This window comes from Rhinoraja longicauda, chromosome 3 (assembly GCF_053455715.1).
Source record: "Rhinoraja longicauda isolate Sanriku21f chromosome 3, sRhiLon1.1, whole genome shotgun sequence".
Taxonomy (NCBI): domain Eukaryota; kingdom Metazoa; phylum Chordata; class Chondrichthyes; order Rajiformes; family Arhynchobatidae; genus Rhinoraja; species Rhinoraja longicauda.
The window spans coordinates 60,653,912-60,670,109 of NC_135955.1; the positions used below are offsets into that span (position 1 = coordinate 60,653,912).

The 16,198-nt window shown below is 42.1% G+C and overlaps 1 protein-coding gene across 9 annotated transcripts in view; it reads left to right on the forward strand.

Moving 5' to 3' along the window:
* Positions 1 to 16,198, forward strand: part of LOC144592039 (nicotinamide riboside kinase 1-like) — a 36,170-nt gene that overhangs the window by 9,917 nt on the left and 10,055 nt on the right. For 6 of the 9 annotated variants that reach the window (XM_078396255.1, XM_078396253.1, XM_078396251.1 and 3 more), the window contains 2 exons: positions 5,022 to 5,115; positions 7,046 to 8,645. In XM_078396255.1, the coding sequence (XP_078252381.1) occupies positions 5,087 to 5,115; positions 7,046 to 8,015 (999 nt within the window). In that variant the 5' untranslated portion in view covers positions 5,022 to 5,086 and the 3' untranslated portion in view covers positions 8,016 to 8,645. Of the gene's footprint in view, positions 1 to 5,021; positions 5,116 to 7,045; positions 8,646 to 12,504; positions 12,596 to 14,905; positions 14,955 to 15,385; positions 15,534 to 15,915; positions 15,988 to 16,198 lie in introns of those variants that run through there. The other 3 variants (XM_078396259.1, XM_078396260.1, XM_078396258.1) reach the window with 1 other exon arrangement.

Below are 16,198 nucleotides of genomic sequence, written 5' to 3' on the forward strand. Positions count from 1 at the left end.
ATTTGTAATAGAAAAAATCACATGTGGTTAAAGTGCACATTGTCAGATTTTATTAAAGGGTATTTTTATACATTTTGGTTTCACCATGTAGAAATTACAGCTGTGTTTATACATGGTGCCCTGAAATGGGGGGGGGGGGGCTGTAATGTTTGGGACACATGGCTTCACAGGTGTTTGTAATTGCACAGGTGTGTTTAAATGCCTCCTTAATGCAGGTATAAGAGAGCTCTCAGCAACTAGTCTTTCCTCCAGTCTTTCAATCACCTTTGGAAACTTTTATTGCTGTTTATCAACATGAGGACCAAGGTTGTACCAGTGAAAGTCAAAGAAGCCATTATGGGACTGGGAAACAAGAATTAAACTGTTAGAGACATCAGCCAAACCTTAGGCTTACCAAAATCAACAGTTTGGAACATCATTAAGAAGAAAGAGAGCACTGGTGAGCTTACTAAACGAAAAAGGACTGGCAGGCCAAGGATGACCTCCATAGCTGATGACAGAAGAATTCTCTCTATAATAAAGAAAAATCCCCAAACACCTGTTCGACAGATCAGAAACACTCTTCAGGAGTCAGGTGTGGATTTATCAATGACCACTGTCCGCAGAAGACTTCATGAACAGAAATACAGAGGCTACACTGCAAGATGCAAACCACTGGTTAGCTGCAAAAATAGGATGGCCAGGTTACAGTTTGCCAAGAAGTACTTAAAAGGGCTACCACAGTTCTGGAAAAAGGTCTTGTGGACTGATGAGATGGAGATTAACTTATATCAGAGTGATGGCAAGAGCTAAGTATGGAGGAGAGAAGTTGGGATGTAATGTTGAAATTGTACAGGGCATTGGTGAGGCCGAATCTGGAGTATGGTGTGCAGTTCTGGTCGCCAAATTATAGGAAGGATGTCGACAAAATGGAGAGGGTACAGAGGTGATTTACTGGAATGTTGCCTGGGTTTCAGCACTTAGGCTACAGAGAGAGGTTGAACAGGTTGGGTCTTTATTCTTTGGAGCGTAGAAGGTTGAGGGGGGACTTGATAGAGGTTTTTAAAATTTTGAGAGGGACGGACAGAGTTGAGGTGGGTAGGCTTTTCCCTTTGAGAGTGGGGAAGATTCCAACAAGGGGACATAGCTTCAGAATTGAGGGACAAAGGTTTAGGGGTAACATGAGGGGGAACTTCTTTACTCAGAGGGTTGTGGCTGTATGGAATGGGCTTCCGGTGGAAGTGGTGGAGGTTGGCTCGATTTTATTATTTAAGAGTAAATTGGATAGGTATATGGATAAGAGGGGATTAGAGGGTTATGGTCTGAGTGCAGGTAGATGAGACTAGGTCAGGGAGAATGGTCGGCGTGGACTGGTAGGGCCGGACAGGCCTGTTTCCATGCTGTAGTTGTTATATGTTATATGTTATAATCAACAACCTGTCAAATATTTAAAAATACCTGGCGACTTGGCATCGTCTGGCAATGAAATCCACAGATTTGCCACATTCTGCCTAGAGTCAATAGACAATAGGTGCAGGAGTAGGCCTTTCAGCCCTTTGAGCCAGTACCGCCATTCACTGTGATCATGGCTGATCATGCACAATCAGTACCCTGTTCCTGCCTTCAAACCATATCCCTTGACTCCACTATCATTAAGACCTCTATCTAACTCTATTGAAAGCATCCAGAGAATTGGCCTCCACTGCCTTCTGAGGGAGAGGATTCCACAGCTTCATAACTGAGTGAAAAAGTTTCTCTCATAGTCATAGAGGTGCAAGTGGGGGTGGGTAGGGGGGATGGAGTGGGTCTATGGGGGGAGGAGGGGGGGATAAGGGGGATTGGGTGGGGGGTTGAGGGTGCTACACTAATACAGGAGAGGCTTTGGGTCCACGGCTCACTCAGTGACACTCTCTCCCTTTCCCTGTTCTCCCTCTGCGAGAAATGGGCCCAACGGGTCCACTAAGTCTAGTCACTGCCTCAACTAGCTCCTCTGGCAGCTCATTCCATACACCTTCCATCCTTTGTGTGTAAAAATTACCCCTCAGATTCCTATTAAATCTTTTCTACTTCACCTTTAACCTATGTCCTCTGGTTCTCGGTTCCCCTATTCTGGGCAAGAGACTGTGTCTACCCAATCTATTCCTCACATGATTTTATACACCTCTATAAGATCACCCCTCATCCTCCTGTGCTCCAATGAATAAAGTTCCGGTCTGCTCAAGCTCTCTCTGTAGCTCAGACCCTCGATTCCTGACAACATCCTTATAATTCCTCTTCGCACCGTTTCCAACTTTACAACATCTTTCCTATAGCAGGGCACCCAGAATTGAATACAATACTCTAAATGTGGCCTCACCAATGTCTTATATAATTACAACATGACCTCCCAACTTCTGTATTCAATACTCTGACTGATGAAGGCCAATGTGCCAAAAGCCTTTATGACAACTTTATTTACCTGCGATGCCACCTTCAAGGAACCCTGTAGCTGCACTCCTAGATTCCTCTGCTCTACAACACTTACCAGAGCTCTACCATTCACTGTATAGGTCCTGCCCATGTTAGACTTCCCAAAATGCAACACTTCACATTTCTCTATTAAATTCTACTAATCATTCCTCATTCAAAGGATTGGGGATCCACAAAGATTGGGATGGGGGGTGGGGGGGGGGGGGTGGGGAGCGGGGGGAGGGGGAAAGTCAGTCTACCCCACAGCAGATGGGGGAGGAGTTGTATAGTTTGATAGCCGCAGGGAAAAAGGATCTCCTGTGGTGTTCTGTACTGCATCTTAGTGGAACCTCCCATGAATCAAAATTCCGCCCCCAGCCTTCCTGATAAGCTTGTTGGCGTCTGCGGCCTACGGCCTGTTGCCCCAGCACACGACAGTGAAGAAGATGACACTGGCCACCACCAATTGGTGATTTTCTGACGTCTACCTCTGTGACTGAGATAATACCATCAGGGGCTGTGGTGGCCTGGCATGGCACATCAATGTTCTCCCTGTCAAAGTGTGCATATAATGCATTGAACAGTCTGGGAGTGGTGCTTTGCTGTTGGTTGAGCTGCCCCCTGGTTTTGCCTTGTAGTAAGTGATGGCGGGCAAGCCAAACGGCTGTCTCATCCATCAGTTTAGAGCAAAAGTCCCTTTTAACTTTTTTGCTGGCCTTAACATATCTGGACTTCTTGTAGGAATCTGCATCGACAGACCCGAGATCTGGTTCTCAGAAGATTGGGGACATGAACAAGAAATATATGAAGTGACAGAGTTGTCTTCAAACTACGAAGAACTAATCCTTTAGAAACTCTCAAGTATAGTATTGTTTCGAAATACACAGGACAAGATGTTAGAAATCCAAAGTGCCAAATGTCAACTTGCTCCCGGTGGTAATGGGAGGCTTATGCACTCACCCATGCTCCTCCGATGTTGAGAAGCTTCATTAATCCAGAAGTCTTGAATTTTTGGTGGTGCTGGGTGACAGATTACCTGAAATATTGCATGTCATTCCATTTAATATTCCAAGACTTTTTTTAAATTCACAGTGCATATGGTATAATACATTTTCTCGGGAACTAGAGTAAGTTTCTATTGGTATTGGTTTATAATTGGCATGTGTACCAAGATAGTGTAAAAAACGTTTGCATACTATCCAGTCAAATCATACCATACATGAGTACAATAAAGTCATACACAAGTACAACAGATAGTGCAACGAGGAGGGAGGATCAGGATTACACCCTAGTTTATGGGAGGGCCGTTCAGTGGTCTTTTAACCGCAGGGATTTGGGAATTTGGGTCCTGGGTAAGTTTAAAGGCAGCGTAGAAACTGGGGTCTTGAGGAATGTAAAGGGAGGGCAGGAACCAAGACACCCAGTAACAAGGAGCTGCAGGTGCTGGTTTACAAAAAAAGACACAAAAGTGCTGGAGGAACTCAGCAGATCAGGCAGCATCTCTGGAGAACGTGGATAGGTAATATTTTAAATTGCCGAAGACCGCAAGGAAATTGCAGACAGTTTTAGATGTAGCGCAGTCCATCACACAGACCAGACTTCGCAACATTAACTAATTCTACACTTCACACTGCCTTGGAAAAACAGCCAACATAATCGAAGACATCCTACTCTGGTCATTCCTCCTTCTCCTTTCTCCCATTTAGCTGAGGGACCGAAGCTTGAACGTGTGCAGCACCAGACTCGTGATCAACTTCTTCTCTTATCTGACTTCTGTAAGGTCTTTCAACAAGCCAGGGTATTTCTTCCCCTTTGTGGACATTGGACTCTGTCTGTGGAACTGATGCGCCACAATGTCGAGAACTATATTCAAACTATGTTCTTTCTATATTCTTTATCTTCCCATTCGCATTATCTATTGGACTTGAGTTTGATCTGATTGTATTAATGTATGTTATATCTGATCTATTTGGATAGCACGCAAAACAAAGAATTTCACTGTTCCTTGGTACACGTGACAATTATAATAAACCTAAACTTAAAGATGTGGAACCATTGGTACTTCTGAACAATCAGACGGCAAATTATAAGAATTTTGGTTTATAAGTTCATAAATTATGTCGTAAGTTGTCATAAGATTTTGTCATGTTGCATCATTCCTGCTTCTATAGTGACTACAGATGTGAAAATTATACTATGTTTATCCCAGTTACATTGAGACTAACATAAAAGCTATTGTGGTATTTTCTTACATGTAAAAATCTGTTTCTGAACTATTCTGACTAGTAAGTAAAAGGCTGAATTGCATGAACATGTACATTTACAATGGATCTTGGGTGAAATATATGAATATCAAATACACAGTTGTTAAATGAAATGATTAAATAAGATGCATTAGATGACCAGTACCAGGTTATATTACTCTTTTAGCCAATGCTATTTTCGCTATACTTTTAAAAAAGTGGCTTTACCATTGATCTGAGTACTCAAAGGTAAATGGATTGGAAAAGGGACGTACAGGTGCAGATTTAACAATCTAATTGATTCAACATAATGAACACAGTAACAAGTAATTATATTTGGGTTTCTTTTAGGTGTGAAAGGGAAATTCGGTTTCATCAGTTCCTGAAATCAGCAGCTACGTTTCACAAGGGCAAAAATGAAAAAAATCATTGTTGGAATTGGAGGGTAAGTATCAGTAAATTTAGGTTACAGTTGTGGATGTTATTCCTGTTCTCAAGGAAATAATATGTACACGTTGGAGAACATTGCTAGGTCACGTTTCGGGTCACCTATCCTTTTACCCCAGAGATGCCGCCTGACCAACTGAGTTACTCCATCATTTTGTGTTTATTCTTGGTGAATCAGAATCTGCAGTTCCTTGTTTCTCCATCTGCATATATTGTTGAGTCTGCTTTACATAATTTTGTTCCTAAGATTGAGAACAAATTTAAATTTTATTTTCATATCTGGGTGTGTTCTTCGCAAGAATTCCCTCAGGATTGGTACTGATTGGTATACACTTCAGTTTTAAGTAGATAAAGTGACTGCAGGGTCTTACACAAGGTTTCCTCATATGCTGGAGCAGATGTTTAGACTATTGTAGTCGCTTATGCTGTTTACACTGGTCCTCTGGACACTACCGTCATAGAGATTGGAGTTGCTTGGTGCCTCCAGGGATGCTCCTCATCCATTTAGAGTGATAAACATAGAAAACATAGAAAATAGGTGCAGGAGGAGGCCATTTGGTCCTTCAAGCCAGCACCGCCATTCATTATGATCATGGCTAATCATCCACAATCAGTAACCTGTGCCTGCCTTCTCCCCATATCCCTTGATCCCACTAGTCCCCAGAGCTCTATCTGGCTCTCTTTTAAATTCATCCAGTGAACTGGCCTCCACTGCCTGCTATGGCAGAGAATTCCACAAATGCACAATTCTCTGGGTGAAAAAGTTTCATCGCACCTCAGTATTAAATGGCCTCCCCTTTATTCTTAGACTGTGGCCCCTGGTTCGGGACTCCCCCAACATTGGGAACATTTTTCCTGCATCTAGCTTGTCTAGTCCTTTTCTAATTTTATACGTCTCTATAAGATCCCCTCTCATCTTTCTATACGCCAGTGAAGACAAGCCCAGTCTTTCCAATCTTTCCTCATATGACAGTCCCGCCATCCCAGGGCACTGCCTCCATAGCAAGGACTTCCTGCACTGCCTCAATAGCAAGGACTTCCTTCCTCAAATTAGGAGACCAAAACTGTACACAATACTCCAGATGTGATCTCACCAAGGCCCTATACAACTGCAGAAGGGACTCTTTGCTCCTACACTCAAATCCTCTACACTCAAATCGCTTTCTTCACTGCTTGCTATACCTACACGCTTGCTTTCAGTGACTGGTGTACAAGGACACCCAGGTCTCGTTGCACTTCCCCTTTACCTAATCTGACACCATTGAGATAATAATCTGCCTCCTTGTTTTTGCCGCCAAAGTGGATAACCTCGCATTTATCTAGATTATACTGCATCTGCCATTCATCTGCCCACTCACTCAACCTGTCCAAGTAACCCTGCAACCTCCTAACATCCTGTTCGCAGTTCACACTGCCACCCAGCTTTGTGTCATCTGCAAACTTGCTAGTGTTACTTCTAATTCGATCATCCAAATCATTAATATATATTGTAAATAGTTGCGGCCCCAGCACCGAGCCTTGCGGCACTCCACTCGCCACTGCCTGCCATTCTGTAAAGGATCCGTTTATTCCTACTCTTTGCTTCCTGTCTGCCGACCAATTCTCTATCCATGTCCATCCCCTACCCCCCAATTCTACTCACCAACCCCCTGTGTGGGACCTTATCAAAGGCTTTCTGAAAGTCTAGATACACTACATCCACTGGCTCTCTCCTTCATCCATTTTACTTGTCACATCCTCAAAAAATTCCAGAAGATTAGTCAAGTAGGATTTCCCCTTCATAAAGCCATGCTGACTTGGACCAATCATTTTTCTGCTTCTCCTGCCCCAACCCCACCACCCCCACCTGCTCCCCTCCACCCCACCCCCTCCTCCTCTCACACTCTTGAGCACTCAGCCCCTGTGCTCCAATCTGTCTTTCTCCACAGACCAGGTGAGAAATGCGCTCAGGAAGATCAATGCGAGGAAGGCGGCCGGTCCGGACGGCATCAGCTTGAGGCTCTTCAAGGCCTGTGCAGACCAGCTGTGCGGAATAGTGGAGCACGTCTTCAATCTGAGCCTGAAACTGGGAAGAGTTCCACAGCTGTGGAAAACGTCCTGTGTGGTACCGGTACCAAAGACGCCGCACCTGAAGGAACTCAACAGCTACAGCCGGTGGCACTGACATCACACCTGATGAAGACACTGGAGCGTCTGGTCCTCGCCCATCTCCGCCCCCTGGTGAGACCATCAATGGATCCGCTGCAGTTCGCCTACCAGACTCGCATCGGGGTGGAGGACACCATCATCTACCTACGGAACAGAGTTCTTTCACACCTGGAGAAGCCAGATAGCACTGTGAGAATCATGTTCTTTGATTTCTCCAGTGCATTCAACACCATCCAGCCGGGGCTTCAGGGGGGCAAGCTGGAGCGCACAGGAGTTGATCACCACCTCACATCCTGGATTCTGGACTATATCACCAATCGACCACAGTATGTGAGGACAAAGGACCGGGGCTCGGACAGGGTGGTCTGCAACACCGCAGGGAACAGTGCTTGCTCCATTCTTGTTCACCCTGTACACTGTGGACTTCAGGCACAGCTCTGCAGACTCCTACAGAAGTTATCTGACGACTCTGCCATTATCGGCCTCATCACGGGCAACGAGGACAGGGCGTACAGAGAACTGATCAAGGAGTTTGTGGACTGGTGCCAGCAGTACTGCCTCCGGATCAACGCGGGGAAAACCAGGGAGATGGTGGTAGATTTCCGCAGGCGCAGCCAGGTCCCCCCGACATCGGTGAACATCCAAGGAATGGACATGGAGAGGGTGGATTCTTATAAGTACCTGGGTGTCCACCTCAACAATAAACTGGACTGGACTGAAAACACCGATGCGCTATACAGAAAGAGCTAGAGCAGACTTTATCTGCTAAGGAGACTCAGGTCCTTTGGAGTGCAGGGGGCATTCCTAAGGACCTTCTTCAACACGGTGGTTGCATTGGTCATTTTCTATGGAGTGGTCTGCTGGAGCAGCAGCATCTCAGTGGCGGAAGGGAAGAGACTCGACAAGCTGGTCAGGAAGGCCAGCTCAGTCCTGGGTTGCCCCCTCGACTCAGAGCAGGTGGTGCGAGAGAGGAGGATGATGGCAAAGCTAACATCGCTGCTGGACAACGACTCCCACCCCATGCAGGACACTGTCACTGCACTAAGTAGCTCCTTCAGTGGCAGACTCCACCCCGTGCGTGAAGGAGAGATATAGGAGGTCCTTCCTTCCCACTGCTGTGAGACTGCACAACCACCACTGCTCCCAGCAGACGAGTCAACAATAACAGCTAAGAACACACAGAAAACTGTTGACTATTTATGTATCTTTTATTTATAATGAACCACCACTGCTCCCAGCAGACGAGTCAACAATAACAGCTAAGAACACACAGAAAACTGTTGACTATTTATGTATCTTTTATTTATAATGAATGATCTCTTGCTCTCTTGCTATCCACTTTGCTGCTGTAACACTGTAAATTTCCCCGGTGTGGGACGAATAAAGGAATATATTATTATTATTATTATTAAATGCCTTCAGTCCCATCAGTCTACCCGATACTATTTCTCATCTAATGCAAATTTCTTTCAGTTCCTCTGTCTCCCTAGATCCTCTGTCCTCTAGTACATCTGGGAGATTGTGTCTTCCTTAGTGAAGACAGTTCCGAAGTACCTGTTCAACTCTTCTGCCATTTCCTTGTTACCCATAATAATTTCATCCGTTTCTGCCTTCAAGGGACCCACATTTGTCTTTACTAATCTTTTTCTCTTAACATACCTAAAGAAGCTTTTACTGTCCTTCTTTATATTCTTGACCAGCTTCCCTTCATACTTCATCTTTTCAGCCCATATTGCTCTTTTTGCTACCTTCTGTTGTCCTTTGAAAGTTGCCCAATCCTCTGGCTTCCCACTACTCTTTGCTATGTTATACATCTTTTCTTTTAGTATTTTTCCATCCCTAACTTCCTTTATCAGCCACAGTTGCCTCTTACTCCCCTTAGAATCTTTCTTCCTCTTTGGAATGAAATGATCCTGCATCTTCTGGATTAGTCCCAGAAATTCCTGCCATTGCTGTTCCACCATCATTCATGCTAGGATCCTTTTCCATTCGACCTTGGCCAGGGCCTCTCTCATGCCTTTATAGTCCCCTTTGTTCAACTGCAACACTGACATTTCTGATTTAACCTTCTCCCTCTCAAATTGCAGATAAAAACAAATCATATTATGTTCACTACCTTCAAGCGGTTCCTTTACCTTGAATTCCCTTATTAAATCTGGTTCATTGGACAACACTAAATCCAGAATTGCCTTCTCTCTGGTAGGCTCCAGTACAAGCTGCTCTAAGAATCCATCTTGGAGGCACTCTACAAACTGCCTTTTTTGGGGTCCAGAACCAACCTGATTTTCCCAGTCTATCTGCATATTGAAATCCCCCATAACCACAGTGGCATTACCTTTGTTACATGCCAGTATTAACTCTTGCTGCAACTTTCACCCTATGTCCGGGCTACTGTTTGCGGGCCTATAGATAACTCCCATTAATGTCTTCTTACCTTTACAATTCCCCAACTCTATCCATAGTGACTACATCGTCAGTCCCTATGTTACCCCTCGCAAGGGACTGAATTTCATCCCTCACCAACAGAGCTACCCTACCTCATCTGCCCACCTGCCTGTCCTTTCTATAGGACGTATAACCCTGAATATTCAGTTCGCAGCTCACATTGCCACCCAGCTTTGTGTCATCCGCAAACTTGGAGATGTCACATTTAATTTCTTTGTCTAAATCGTTTATATAGTAAATAACTGGGGTCCCAGCACTGAGCCTTGCGGCACCCACTAGTCACTGCCTGCCATTCTGAAAAGGACGTGTTAATTCCTACTCTTTGCTTCCTGTCTGCCACCCAATTCTCTATCCACGTCAATACCCTACCCCCATACCATGTGCTCTAATTTTGCACACTAATCTCTTGTGTGGGACCTTGTCAAAGGCTTTTTGAAAGTCTAGATACACCACATCCACTGGCTCCCCCTTTTTCATTCTATTTGTTACATCCTCAAAAAATTCCAGAAGATTAGTCAAGCATGATTTCCCCTTCATAAATCCATGCTGACTTTAATCGATCCTGTCACTGTTTTCCAAATGCGCTGCTATAACATCTTTAACAATCGACTCAAGCATCTTCCCCATGACTGATGTAAGGCTAACTAGTCTATAATTCCCTGTTTCCTCTCTCCTTTCTTAAAAAGTGGAGTTACATTGACGACCCTTCAATCCACAGGAACTGATCCAGGGTCGGGAGAACATTGGAAAATGATCACCAATGCATCCACGATTTCTCGGGCCACCTCCTTGGGTACTCTGGGATGCAAACCGTCAGGCCCTGGGGATTTATCTGCCTTCAGTCCCAACAGTTTACCAAACGCCATTTCCTGACTAATGTGGATTCCCTTCAGTTCCTCCCTCCCACTAGATCCTCGGTCCCCAAGTATTTCTGGGAGATTGTTTGTGTCTACCTTAGTGAAGACAGAACCAAAGTACTCGTTTAACTGTTCTGCCATTTTCTTGTTTCCCATTATAAATTCACCTGTCTCTGACTGAATAGAGATTCCCATGAATCAGTAAAGTTGTCACTTTTTGAGGAAACTTTGAGAACCTATATGAAGCGTTTTCTTTGTTTAGCAGAGACCTCTTGCTATGGCAGTGCTCAGATTAGAATGGCTCCGGAGCTCATTCTCCAACCGCGCACAAGCACAAATGTCATCTGCATGCTGAATGAGATATGAAGTTGCATCAACTTTGATCTTGTTAAATGACATAACAAGTTATAAGGATTTCTGCTACTCATATAGAATACACAGGAAAGTCATTTGTTTTCTGTTAGTTAGTTCATTTGCCATTGGTCCTTAATATTTGGGGTATGCATCTGATCCACTCGGACAAGACATTTGGTGCTTTAAAATTGATTAATGTATCAATTGTCTCCCCATCTATTTTAATTGTCACCATATTCATTTTTTGCTGGTGTACTTCAAAAAGATTTAAACTGCTGGTCTGTTTGTAGTGAAAATGTTTGTTTATATTCATGACAATCTTATTAGCATATCACACATATTCACACACATTTTTGATTTAATGTAACACTAAATCTGTCACAATTTAGCTTTGCAAATTTATATCCAATTTAACGTGATTGCTTAAATTGTGAGCATATCAAAATGAAAGAAAGTTATCTTTAGCCATTAGCAGGCAACAGCCAGTTTTGCATGTTTTAAAAAAAAACGTAGATTGAAATCTAAAATGAAAATAGAAAATGGTGGAAATACTCATTGGATTAGAGCACATCTGTTGAAAGGGAAACAGGTAATATTTCAGTTCATTAATTTGTCAAAACTGGGAAAGAGACAAAGAAATTGTTGGGATATATCTATCACAGGATAAAATCAGGGTGGATGGGAGCAGTTAGGGAACATAGATCATGGAGAAGTACAGCACAGGAAAAAGCCCCTCGTCCAACAATGTCTGTGCCGAATATAATGCGAAGATAAACTAACCTCATCTGCCTACACATGAATAACACCCCTTGATTCCCTGCATATTCATGTGCCTATCCAACAACCTCTTAAAAGCCACTATCGTATGTGCTTCCACCACCACCCCCACTGTGCATTCCAGGCACACACCACCCTCACATCTCTTTTAAATCTTGCCCCTGTCACCTTAAAGCTATGCCCTGTAGTATTTGATATTTCCACCTTGGGAAAGGCTTGTGACTCTCTACTCTTATCTAATCCATATCTTGCCCTATTAACTTAACCAATCCAAGTCTGTTCAACCTCTCTTTATAGTTAATAATATCCTTTAATCCAAGCATCATTCAGGTAAACCTAAAACATAATTATTAGCATCTCAAATGAGAAACCAAAAGTTAAAATACCATTAATTAGAATATCATTGTCGTGCATTGTAAGGACTTTATAGTTTTTTATTTCAAATTTGCAATTTTTGCCATACCTCTGCTTCAAAGAACACTAGTGAGCCTTAATTTATCTCCTATTATTCTGAACCTATTTCCCAATGTTTATGTTAAAACTGTGTTCTACATTTCTCTTTCCATAACATTTGCTGCAATATTCTTGAATATATGCCCCAATATTCTGGGGAGAAAATAAAATCTAGATTAACCCCAAGGGATTTAGAAATGTAATAGTGTTCTTTTCAAGTTATTTTAATGGAATATGCTAACACCTAGAACATTGTAACAATAGAACATTGCTAACACCTTTTTCTGAATATGCTGTGATATATTATCTTTGCCGATTACAAGTATAAATGTAGTTCTCTTTCTTTAATTCAGCATGACAAATGGTGGAAAAACCACAATTGCATGCAGTCTCAAGAAAGCACTTTCAAACAGCTCTTTAATAAGTCAAGATACATTTTTCAAGGTAAAGATATAATCTACTCTAAATATTTTTATTGAATAAGAATTGTAGGTATTATTCCTGTATTTTCATTCATTCAGCAGTTTTTTTTATTGAAGATCAGTAACGTTTCAGTGACCCATCCAAATTATATTGCTCAATATCATACTTTTTTTCCTCTTCTATTAACTTCTCAAAATAAATTCTAATGGCTATTTGAGGAAATGCAACAAGTCATTATGTAACAATAATTAGCATTTTGGTAGTCCATTTAACATGAAGAAAAAATTGAAAGTTCATTCAGATAATGAGGAAGTGTCATTATACAGTATCTATGCTGTAAATGCTGTCAAAGGACTTCCACTGAAAGTGCTAATTAACACCAACTGCGTTAACATAGTTATGCTATTGTTGCAATCTGTTTAAGACAGCGGTCTCCAAACTGTGGCCTGCGGCCCGCCCGCCACAAGATTTTATCCGGCCCGCAGAAAGCACGTTCCATGCTGCGGGTTCTGTGGTAGCGTGGGAACGTTTTTTTAGGTGCCTATATGAATGGTGGTTTATTGTCACGTGTGCACTGCACAGTGGAATTATTTTAGCATAGATCACATGTGCACAAGTCACCACCTTATTTTGGCGCCGTTTACAAAAAGTCCAAAGTCGGGTCAGCACGCTGGATGTACTGGAGCGGGTCTCGATCCAGACGAGCCCCAGGCTGCTGCAGGGCCTCCTCCGTCGCCCTCGACTGGCACGACCCGTCGATCGACGTACCTCTCCTTGCCCGACCGACCGCCTGTGTGTCCCGGGGGAAACGCCTTCTGCAACCCACCTTGCAGGCGCTGGAGGCATTACCCCTCTCCTACTGGCCCCGTCCGTCATCGCCAGCAGCTCCCTTCTCGGTTCTCCGGTCTTCAGGGCCGATCTCGGCGGCAGTTTCCAAACTTACACGTCAGGTAGGCTATCAAGTTGAGGGCATGTATGCAGCTGCCAACTTAATAATTTTACATTTTAATAATTTCTTAGCGGAGTGCCCACTCGTGAGTCACTGCAACGGTGACACATGTGGTCACTCCGCCATTATACCATATATTTCTATAGTGTCTGCATGCCCACTGGTGGTCATTGTATTTTTTCTGTTTTATAAATAATTTTATCTGAGGCCAAAATGTGCCAAATATATCATGTGGCCCTCATGCTGAAAGGTTTGGAGGCCCCTGGTTTAAGAGATTACATGAGTAACCATGTAAAGCTGAAGGAAAACAAATGCACATCTTTGCAATGAGTGGTTGAACACGTTGGTTTCAAAACTGATGTCAATAATCTACGACCAACAAAGTAAAAGATGGAGCCATAGCCAATTTTGCAAACATTATAAATATTGCAGTGCTTTTCAGTTATTCGAGGGATAGTGCAGTATTAAGTAAGATTCATTCCAGATCTTGTGACATTGTTCACACGTTTCCATCCATAGAGTTGTACAGCATGGAAACAGGCCCTCCGACCCAACTGATCCATGCAGACCAAGCTTTTTATCTGAGGTAGGCCAATTTGTCTGGATTTGGCCCATATAATTGCAGATGAAATCCAGAAAGATTCAGCATTGAAAAATAAAGTATAACAATCACAAGTGCTGGAAATCTTACACAAAAACAGAAAACCCTGGGCAAGAATCCAACAGATCAAGCAACATCTGCGGAAAGAGAAACGGTCAATGTTTAAGATTTGCAATCTTTTGCAAATAGTATTGATATGGAAGGACAGAATTTGACTAGTGTACAGTAAATAAACTGGAACCATTCCAGCCTCTGAAGCTGAGCAAGGGCAATGGAGTCCTGGAGTGTCTAAGCCTAATATTCCAAAATCCAAACTGAATGTGCTAGAATGGTTAGTATGAAAACAATTGCAAGAGACTGTTTATGTTCAATTATTGACCTTTACAAATTTATTTTCACTCTCTGAATTTTTTGTTCCAATCTGTTTTTATGTAATTTGTTTTCTGAAAGACTTAAATCTCTGCCTTAAGTATTGCAATTAAGTATGAAATTGATATAATTTTCACGTCACATTTTTTTCCTCATTAGATTTATGAATATTTTGTTCCTTTTTAAGAAGGATTTCATCTCCTTTGTGCAATGCAACAAAACCCATGCAGTTCCTTAATCCTTTTCGCTACACCAGTCTTCTGGAAACATGGCAGCAGGATTGCTTAAGGCCTAAACTTTCAGCAACCTCAAATCTTATACATCTGACATTGAAGCCAATGTTTTGCACTGTGAATCAAAAAATGTTTTTTGGATTGTATTTGTAACTAATATGGTTCTATGTTATCTTCAGGAGTCTGCTGATGTGGAGTTTGGAGAAGATGGCTTTCAGCAGTATGATGGTGAGATTTATTTAATTTCAGGCAAAGGCTTTTTAATGCAATGATTATAAAAGGGTGGTCAGAGATTTTGCTTTAGAATAACACTGCCTTTTTACAAAACTGTCATTACATTTCTCCTCCCATACTTTGACTTTATAAGACCTTATAGTAACATGCAAAGAATGTTGAATGTTCTACACCCTCCTCCCCCTGCTTCCCCGCGAAATTGATGTCCTCCAACAGAATGGAATCTTTACTTTTACTCATTACAAACTGACCTGCTTCTGATCGAGTGTTTTCGTCTAGAAATTCAAACCACCATGAAATGGTTAGACCTCTACTAAAGACAACATTAACAAAGGAAAACCTCTACTACTATGTGTGCATTGATGCATTTATATTTTATTTCAAAATTTAATAGGTATTTAATAATTTTAATAATTTTTGTTTAGTCATTACAGCTTTAGATATGGAAGCAATGATGAATGCAGTATATGGCAGGGTGAAGAATATAGCTGCTTTCCGTAAGGAAGAAGTAGCTCCAGAGTACAATGACCTCGGCATCCTAATAATAGAAGGGTTCCTTCTTTACAATTATAAGTATGTTTCCTATATCTTTTAAAGATTCAGTAATATCATAATTGTTTATAAATATTATGTCATATTTTTATTAGATTATTGTGTCAAATCTATACATTAACAAGGGTTGGAAAGAAAATAGTCAAAATATGAACAAGCTGTGGCTGGCCCAAGGGAGGAGAAGTTCATTGTGTCATAACTCTGTGCAGCCCTGCTTTTAATTTGCTTTGCACCTCCTGAAGCACAGCAGTAATTAAAGGTCCAAAGGATGATATAGGTGTTAAATTGTACTAATCAAAATTTTATGGAATTGGTCTTCAGTCACAGTTTAATAACTATTTGAATGTGTTGATGCATATCATTGAATTTGTAACATGGCATACATGCTCTCATTTGTTTTTAGGCCATTGAATGATGTTTTTAATCAGCGCTATTATATCTCCATTCCGTATGAGGAGTGCAAGAGACGAAGATGGTAATTAGAAGTTTAAAATATAATGGAATATTATAATCTAATTATCTGAAACTGTAAGCTAAATTTTATTTCAGAACTACTGCAAGGCTCAGTGCTAGGACCTCAGCCATTTACAATATATATTAATGATTTAGACAAAGGAATTAAATGTAACATCTCCAAGTTTGTGGATGACACAAAGCTGAGTGGCAGTGTGAACTGCTAGGAGGAT